The 10,393-nt window shown below is 36.2% G+C and overlaps 1 protein-coding gene across 1 annotated transcript; it reads left to right on the forward strand.

The window, feature by feature from the left end:
* Positions 287–1,411, forward strand: LOC109722086. Its single transcript, XM_020249971.1, has 2 exons — positions 287–980; positions 1,056–1,411. The coding sequence occupies exons 1-2, from the start codon at positions 323–325 to the stop codon at positions 1,409–1,411; spliced, it is 1,014 nt and encodes a 337-aa protein (XP_020105560.1). The 5' UTR covers positions 287–322.

Below are 10,393 nucleotides of genomic sequence, written 5' to 3' on the forward strand. Positions count from 1 at the left end.
CACTAATGTCATTGCATATTCACCTGGAGGTGCGATTTTTATGAACTCTTTTGAATGCTCAAAAATGAGAAAAACTGCTATGTATCTTAAAGATATTTTATCATTTGTAATTGAAGATATTGGGCCAGATAATATTATCCAACTAATCACTGATAATGGTAGTAATTTTCTAGCAGCAGGCGACATGCTTTTGGGAAAGTATCCAAGTATGTACAAAACACGATGTGCGGCACATGGGTTATAATTACTTTTAAAAGATATATATAAGAATGTTGAATGGGTGCGAATCGTGATTGATGAGGCGAGGTTGATTGAAAATCATATGTACAAGCACACCGTTCTCTTGGCATTGATGCGAGAAGCTACTCACAAAGAATTAAAGCATCCATGTGCTACAAGATTTGCTTCAAATTTTCTTGTGTTGCAATCACTTGTAGATGTTGAGAATGAATTAAGGCTTTTTGTTGCTTCTGCTGAATGGAGAGAAAGTAACTTAAATAAAAGTCGGCAAGCAAAGAAAGTAACTGAGCTAGTCCAAAATAATGAATTTTGGAATAGAGCAAAGGAGGTCCTACAAGCTTTAGTGCCTATTGTTCGAGTCCTACGTTTAGTTGATGGTGAGGGATCTACTTCTGGATACTTATATGATGCTATGGAAAGAGCCAAAGAAGCAATCAAGTGTCGCTTGGGTAATAATCAAAATAAATTCATGCGCATATGGGATTTATTTGATGAAAGAAGAAATGAAAATATTATACATCCTATACATGCAGCTGCAGCTCTTCTGAATCCAGCTTATATGTGTCGTGAAGGGTTTAGAGAAAGTCGAGAGATGAAAGATGGCATAGGTTTCATGTTTGAGAATTTAATTCTTCCAGAGGAGAAAGAAGATTTTTTAAAACAAGTACAACTTTATCGTTCTAGATCAACTTTAATTTTCAATTCTACGGCATTGATGATGTTAAAAACCTCACATCCTCGTAAGTTATGTTCTTTTTTAACTTTTATATAATTTTCTTTAAATATTATTAACTATTTTTTGTTCTTCGTTACAGGAGTTTGGTGGGATTATTGTGGTGATCCACTTCCATTGCTAAGAAAAAATGTCGTTCGTATTTTAAGCCAACCATGTAGTTCTTCATCCTGTGAGAGAAATTGGAGTACCTATGAAACAGCACGAGCAAAGAAAAGAAATAGATTATCTTCGGAAATATTAGATAATCTTGTTTATACTATAAGGAATACATTAGCAATGAAAAAGTGGTCCACTTTGGAATCACAAGATTTGGAGCCTATTGATTTAGAAAAACTTCATGAACTTTCGGAGTATATAGATAATGGAAAAGGTGGAGATGGAGACGACGGCGTAGAAATTAAAGAAAATTCATTAACTAACCTCGACCTTTTGTAGTTAAATCAAGAGTCGGAGTTCGCTAATTATAATTACTAAAACTTTCTATGCTGTATGCTTTATGTTTATTCAAGCTTTTATATATGCTTATATGTGGAATTGTGAACTTTATATAGTTTTTATTTGTTTATTGTTTAGACTTTAGATATGCTAGTATGCACTATGCAAAGTGTAAGTTTTATCTTGTATTTTGTTTTCAACTATACTTTATGTGAATCTTCTATGTAATGAACCTTCTATATAGTTTCCAACTATGTGAACCTTCTATGTTACTGAACCTTCTATGAGAACTTTCTATGTATTTAGTTTCCCACTATGCTTGTATGTGAACCTTCTATATTTTATATGTTTTATTTAGCTTCTAGCTATGTAGTTTCCAACTATCTTGTATGTAGTTTTCAACTATGCTTGTATGTGAATCTTCTATGTTTTATATGTTTTATTTAGTTTCCAGCTATGTAGTTTCCAACTATCTTGCTATTTTTTTTTTTACTTAATTAGCTTAATTTTGTAGCTCTTTATTCTTTTATTCTTAAGAAATATGAGTCTTTATGCTAATAGCATAAATTTTGAGAGAAAAAAATTTAATTTAATAGCCGAATTTTTTATCCCGAATTTTAATTGGGGAACGTATAATATTTGTATAAATCACATATCCGAATAATTGGCGAATCCATTTTTTAATCGTATTTTTCAATAAATTTAAAAATTTGAAGACGAATTTTATCTAAATTATACCTGTACCGAATTTTTGCCGAATCCGAATTTACTAACAATGCTTCAGTGTCCCCACATTGTCGACTAGAGACTCGTCTACCCAGAAAGGGAAGCGACCTATGCACCAATCTCACCGGATTAATCACCGTCCCCGTGATGATCTATTGATCGGGAGCATTTAGGAATTAACCACCAATGACACATGTCTCAAATTCTCAACACTTGAGAATATATGTCATCATCTTATTAAATCCTTGGACAATTCATGGATACATACACAACATGAATGGAAATAAGTACCCAAATTTATTCATAATATTTTAAAATCAAATACAAATTTATGTCCTAGAAAGAATACATGTGTCAGCCTTGTTGGCTTCTAGGGCATACATCTAACAATCTCCTACTTGCACTAAAGCCAATCAGCCATATACATAAGCCCCATCTTCTCAAGGTGGACTTCCGTCTTTTGCTGGCTAAGTGGTTTAGTCAATGGGTCTTCCACGTTATCCATGGAGTCTACTCTCTGCATCTCGATGTATTTCTTGTTGAGGTAGTCGCGTATAATATGAAACCGCCGCTCTATATGCTTGGACTTCTGATGAGACCTAAGCTCCTTAGTTAGGGCTATGGCGCCATTGTTGTTGCAATATAGTGGTATGGCATCTAATGGCATCACACATAGTTTTGCGACAAATTTCTTGAATCAGAAGGCCTACATCAAATGCGGCGATATACTCTGCTTCCATGGCAGGGTGGTTGTTTGGAACTCTTCCAATACACCAAGCCACTATTGCACAAAAACACTAATTCTGACGCAAACTTTCTATCGTCAACTTCAGACATAAAGTCTGAATCAGTATATCCTTATCTTTTCAACTCTCTTCCTCCAAAGACCAAGAACATATCCTCAGTCCTTCTCAAGTACTTGAGTATGTTCTTCACAGCAGTCCAATGCTCATTGCCTGGATTAGATAGATATCTGCTTGTGACACTCACAGTAAGCGCGATATCAGGTCGTGTACATAGCATCGCGTATATAAGACTCTCTAAAGCTAATGCAGAAAGGATCTTACTCATACGTTGAATCTCTTCAAATGTATTGGGGCACATTTTCTTAGAGAGATAAATTCCATATCTAAGAGGTAAAAGTCCTTATTTGGAGTTTTCCATGTCGAACCTCTTCAGCACCTCCTCTATGTACATTTTCTGTGAGAGATCTAGTATCCTTTTATATCTATCTCTATAAACCTTTATCCCCAAAATATAGGATGCTTCCCCTAGATCTTTCATGGAGAATTCTTTAGACAACTATACCTTAACTGAAGTGAGCATTGGAATGTCATTCCCAATTAGGAAAATGTCATCCACGTACAATACAAGGAATGTGACAGCTCTTCCACTGACCTTCTTATAAACTCATGGTTCCTCCTCATTCTTAACGAAATCAAACAATTTAATTACGTCGTTGAAACGAGTATTCCAAGTCCGATATGCTTGCTTAAGTCCATAAATGCACCGTTGCAACTTGTATACTTTGTGACTTTCGTCACTGGAAGTGAAACTAAGAGGCTGCTCTATATAGATATCTTCTTCAAGATATCTATTTAGAAAGGCAGTTTTCACATCCATTTGCCAGATCTCATAATCATAGTATGCTGCAAGGGCAAGCAGTGTTCGAATGGATTTAAGCATGGCCACAGGTGGCAAGGTCTCCTGATAGTCAATGCATTCACGTTGACTATAACCTTTTGCAACCAGCCTTACTTTATAGGTCTCCACCTTTCCATCCAAACCTATTTTTCTTTTGTAGATCCATTTACACCTAATAGGTACTATACCTTCTGGTGGGTCTACCAAAATCCAAACCTGGTTGGAATGCATTGAGTCAATTTCTGACTTCATGGCATCCAACCATTTCTCGGAATCGATGTCAGACATCGCCTCGTTGTAGGTTTTGAGATCATCTCCATGTTCCCTATCTCCCATGAGGAATATTTCCTCTATTTCCTCTGTAATGATACCTAAGTATCTTTTAGGAGGATAGGAGATTCTACTCGACCTACGATGTGGAGGAGGTACTAGATGTACTGGCTCAGCTTGAATAGGTTTTGTAGGTTTGATGACTCGTTGCTCTTCAAAGACTCTCTTTTCAAGCTCAATTTTTCCTCCCACTAGCTCCTTTTTGAATAAACTTTTTTTTCAAAAAAAAAGCATGTCGGCTCATAACTATATTGTGATTCTATGGGATATAAAAATAGTAACCTAAAGTTTCTTTAGGATATCCAATAAAACGAGCCCTCTCAGACCTAGCCTTTAACTTGTCCGCCTGTAGTCGCTTAACATAGGCCGGACACCCCCAAATCTTAATATGACCAAGACTTGGTTTCTTACCATGCCACATCTCATACGGTGTGGTAGGAACAGATTTAGAGGGAACTCTATTTAACAAGTAAGCAGCGGTAAGCAAAGTATGTCCCCAAAGAAACAAAGGAGAATCAGTGAAACTCATCATGGATCGAACCATATCCAATAAGGTTCGGTTTCTCCATTCTGACACCCTGTTGAGTTGAGGTGTTTCCGGAGGAGTCCACTGTGAGACTATGCAGTTTTCTTTTAGATAATTTAGAAACTCTCCGCTAAGATATTCTCCTCCTCGATCTGATCGAAGAACCTTGATGGATTTTTCAGTTTGTTTTCTACTTCATATCTGAATTCTTTGAACTTTTCAAAAGCCTTAGATTTGTGTCTTATAAGATACATATCTCCATACCATAAATAATTATCGGTAAAGATTATGAAGTAGAGATAACCACCCCTAGCATGCACCTCAAATGGGCCACACACATTAGTGTGTATCAGGAAAAGTATCTCAATGGCCCTTTCCCTTTGTCCTACAAAGGATAATTTAGTCAATTTTTCTTGAAGACAAGATTCACAAACTGGATAAGACTCTGAAGTCAATGAGCCAAGAAGCCCATCTCTATCCAATTTGTTGATCCTTTTTTCTCTAATATGACCAAGCCTGAGGTGCCACATATACTTTAGATTCATCTCATCTCTAGGTCTTTTAGACGCAACAGCATTCACTACTTGCTCAGAAATATTTACAGATACATCCATATGTAAATGATAAAGACTGTCAATCATTAAACCACGGCCAATAATTTTATTTCTAAAATAAATTATGCAGTAGTCTTTATCAAAATATAACCATGCTGTGTTAAAAGGAATCAGAAATCAAATTCCTGCTAGCAGGAGGTATGTAATGACAGTCTTTGATAAAACATGTCCTGACGGTAATCGCAAAGGATAGGTGCCAGCTGCCACAGCAGCAACTTTTGCCCCATTGCCTACCCGTAGGGTCACTTCACCTTCCCTAAGCCCTCTACTTTTTCTTGGACTCTACATTGAAGTACAAAAAGCACTAGAATCAGAGTCAATAACTCAACTGGAAGTAGAGGAAACTGTAAGGTTAGTTTTAATTACGAGCAAGTCTGACATACCTTCCCTAATGTGTGTCTTTCCTCTTATTCTTTAGGCTCTCCAGATAGAAAGGACAGTTCCTCTCACAATGACCGTCAATATTACAGTGGAAATATTTTTCCTCTGTTAGCAGCCTTTTTCTTAGGAGCTTCCCTCCTGGACTTGTTCTCCGTCTTTTGTTTCTTCACGGGTTTCTTCTTCTAATTAGACGTTCTTTTGGAAGAGGAAGCCGGCTCCACAGCGAGAAATGTGCCCTTTGAACATTTCAAAATCCCCTATGTTGTAATCAATACGTTCAATAACTCTGCGTTGGTACAGTCGATTTTATTTATATGGTAGTTTACAATAAACTGTCCATATGATACATGAAGGGATTGCAGGATCAGATCAACTTGCAATTCCTTGTCTATTTTCACGCCGAGCTTTTCAAGCTCCTCGAGGTCTTTGATCATTGTCAAACAATGAACATACTGCCCTTCGATTAGTTATTGGACGGTTTGGTAACATGATATTTTCCTGGTCGAGAACAATGTAGAGCTTCTTGGAACTTAAAACTATTTTTAAGTTCCTTAGCCAGTCTTTATAATTAGTTTCAGTTAAGGATTTTGTGTCGAGAATACGAGAGAGATAATTGGAAGCAATCATTAGCTTTGCAGAGAGTAAAGATTCAAGTTAGATATTTATATTTGTTTTGGAAATTTGTTTTAGGGATTTTAAAAACAAATTTAGCCTCCAACTATTTTCTCGAGTCTCTTACACTCCTCGGGTAGAGAAACGGAAACCCAACGCGACAAAAGATTTTAAGTGGGTACTGCGGTCCCACCAGTTTAACGTACCACCTCACCTAACAGTTATTGGTGATATGCAAACCGATGAGTGAACAACTCTTGTCCAATGTTTCTCAAGCAAATTGCAGTGATCGGTTTCTAAGTCCTGTAGGCCTCACCTGACAGTTATTGGCCATATTCCTTAGTTAAGTCAGACCCACCGTTCAAACACGTAAGTACAGCCGTCATTGGATCCCTCACCTGACAGTCATTGGGCCCAACCCCATCTTTACTCCGCAGCATCTCATGCTAATAGAGTGGTTGCGCCTTCCCGATACAACTGACCACTGTAACCAGCCGTGCCAATCAACACCCGAAAAACGTCCACACTTCTACAACGGCGGAAGACCGCTCGACTTAATATTTGTGAGGAGATTTAAATTTAGGTCTCAAAAATATTATTTTATTTATTTACATCTAATGCAAATAATCTACGCATAAAAATATAATTAAATTGGTGATGATCATGGATCTAAGAAGTGGATTCGAGCTCAAGCCACTGAGTCGGAATCGGGGTCTTAGTGTCATAAATTACAAGCACACACACGTCATTTGTTTGATCGTCTTCAACTTCTTGATCCGATCCGGAGCTACAATTTGATCCGATCCTATCACATCTTGATCCGACCGCCATCAACTGCTCATCTCGATCAAGTCTTTTTATACTTCTCGACTTGCAATCGATCAACCAATGACATGCAACCATACATTATATAACCCAACAATAAAAATGAAATAAAAATTAACTACATTTGATAACTTTTATCTCTAACCTATTGAGACACGCAGGTCTCCAAATAAATCGGCTTGTGCACGCAGACACAAATATAGCCATCTCTAATACAAAGTCCTTAATTTAAACAAATTTAAAATTACAGAATTCTGCATACACATCAAACATCACATGTCGAAACAAAAATAAATAGGTCGCTATCCATAATCATCACCGATATGTATCTCATACATCACATACATAATAAACAATTTTGGATATTCTAATTAACCGTTCAACGATGATTCGAAAAATTAGTGACTAAATTATTAAAAACAATCAATCTTATTGATCATTTATAATTTTGATCAACAACTTAATTTTCAAACATAACAACTTGACCTCTTCAAGTTATTAATTCGATCTAATCNCATACATCACATACATAATAAATAATTTTGGATATTCTAATTAACCGTTCAACGATGATTCGAAAAATTAGTGACTAAATTATTAAAAACAATCAATCTTATTGATCATTTATAATCTTGATCAACAACTTAATTTTCAAACATAACAACTTGACCTCTTCAAGTTATTAATTCGATCTAATCAAATTAGGTCTCTCTCTCTCTCTCTCTCTCTCTCTCTCTCTATATATATATATATATATATATATATATGCTTCTTGGCTAGATAATTTTAATCTTGAAGAACATGAGGATGGCTCTGATACTACTGTGATAAAATTGAGTACGGTAAAAACGTAGCGGAAAAAGAAATCAAACAAATTTGATTTTGAAAACTCTCGAGATCCAATCTCAAAAACCACGCAATTAGGATCCTTTATGTTCTTTAAGATTAAAAGAGAATAGCAAGATCGAATCTTTACCTTTTTCGCGGATAGATCTTCACCTCAACTTGATGATCGTGGAATCGGGTTCTCTTGAAGCCGCAAACGCATCCGGCCTCTATAGGTATCCACACGAGGTTCTTGATTTGATCGATGTCCTCACCGGGATGCTAGCTCCCTTGCAAAGGACATCTTTCTTGCTAGAATATAGAAAAGAGAGGAGAAGAGAAATGACGAATAGGGTTTTCTAAAAACTCTCGTATATTATATAGAGGAATATAATTCTCTTTCTAATAATATAATGACAATTAAGGATAAGTACAAATCTAGATTTAAATTTATCCTTTCCTTAATTGGTTAGATCGATCAAATCCTAATTTGATTCGACTTGAACTTTATATTAATTTGATCTTATCAAATTAATAATGCAACATTTGCACATAAGTCCTCTTATAATTTACTAACTATTAGTAAGTCCTCTCTTGTAACATTTATACTTTAATACTACTAATTTGTAACAATTACAAATTAGTTCAATTATCAACATATTGACAATTAAGTCCTCCGGCGATTCAATAATCGCGATCTAGCTATCCGATCAATCACAACCTCTTATGTGTGTGACCCCATAGGTTCTATTCTATCTGGTAGTAAGATATATTTTGATCACTATCAACAATATCACTGAAACTCCTTTCAGTGGATCGGAACAATTCCAACTTAGCCCAATGAGAATTATCGATCATCTAGATATATAATTCTCATGAGTCCCACAATCCACCAGTGACACCTAGCAGCATGTAGTGGCATTCCAGTAGAATGGAATACTGAACCTCTTGGTGCAGTTACCGTGTGATACAGTCCTTCTATCATGAGTCCCGACTAGACGAAGGTTATGGAATAACTCGTCAAACCCCATCATCTGTCATATGTTAAATTTATTCGACTCGAGTTTCTAATATCGGAAGCACTTTTTCCACTATTAACTCTGTCTTGGCCAAGGTCTTCTAAACTCGGTCTCATAAATCACATAGGACTAACACCCCTATCTACCAAGAAAAATAGATTCCATCTAAGTGCGCACCCTATTCCTACAATGAACCTACTGCAGCCAACATGCACCGCAAGGACCCGAATGGCTAGGGACCAAGTGTATGTACAGTCAAACTACAGTAACCTCATTGTGAACAACCGAGGCACTGCAGGTCAAAGGACCAGTCACACTACTTCAACATTGAGTAAGTCACTGACGAGTCAGTAGATATCCAAGTGACTTCTCGCGTTGGTCACGCTCGGTACCCTTGTTCTCTAACAACCACCTGCATATTCGCTTCAGTATCCCCACACTGTCGACTCGAGACACGTCTACCCAGAAAGGGAAGTGACCTATGCACCAATCTCACCGGATCAATCACCGTCCCCGTGATGATCCATTGATCGGAAGTATTTAGGAATTAACCACCAATAACACATGTCTCAAATTCTCAACACTTGAGAATATATGTCATCATCTTATTAATTCCTTGGACGATTCATGGACACATACACAACATGAATGAAAATAAGTATTCAAATTTATTCATAATATCTTAAAATCCAATACAAATTTATGTCCTAAAAAGAATACATGTGTCGGCCTGATTGGCTTTTAGCGCATACATCTAACACTAATCTCTAAATTTGTTGAGATATATAGCATCAAACAATTTTCACTTGAAGATTAGGTACTTAACATTCGACTAAGATTAAACAATAACTATTGGCATGATATATACTAATCTCTTAATTTGTGGAGATCGCATCAAACAATTTTCAACGGGAGATTAGGCACATAACACTCGACTAACATTGAACGATAACTATTGGAATGATATATACTAATCTCTAAATTTGTTGAGATTGTTGGTGTAAATCCAAAATTTCCCTATAACTTTTATTTTATTCTTATTAATTCTTAGTTAATTAATTCTTATTTATTAGTACTTATTTTTATTAATTTGTTGGAACGTACGGCTTTTATTGTGTTGGAGTGGAACGTTGGGATTGTTTTCAACGTTCCATTTACACCCCTATTTATTTCTTTCCACTGTTCATGATAAAATAGGACAAAGAGAAAGTTTGGTATACACATATTTTTCTTTTATCATTTTGACCTATTTTTGTCTTTGATCTTTTTGTCATCGGGGTGTTGAAAGAGTCTCCGTCAACCTCTTTCACGTTCGTGTTCGCAGGAGGAGAAATTTCGATCATACCTTGGGACGGTGTTTCCGATTAATCCTGCACGAAGGACAGAAATACGCCTTAGGACAGTATCTCGCACGCTTCCGGATCGATCAAATTCTTTATTTGGATTTAGCAATTATCTGTAAGTTGAGTTTATTAATTTT

This window comes from Ananas comosus, linkage group 16 (genome assembly GCF_001540865.1).
Source record: "Ananas comosus cultivar F153 linkage group 16, ASM154086v1, whole genome shotgun sequence".
Lineage (NCBI taxonomy): Eukaryota > Viridiplantae > Streptophyta > Magnoliopsida > Poales > Bromeliaceae > Ananas > Ananas comosus.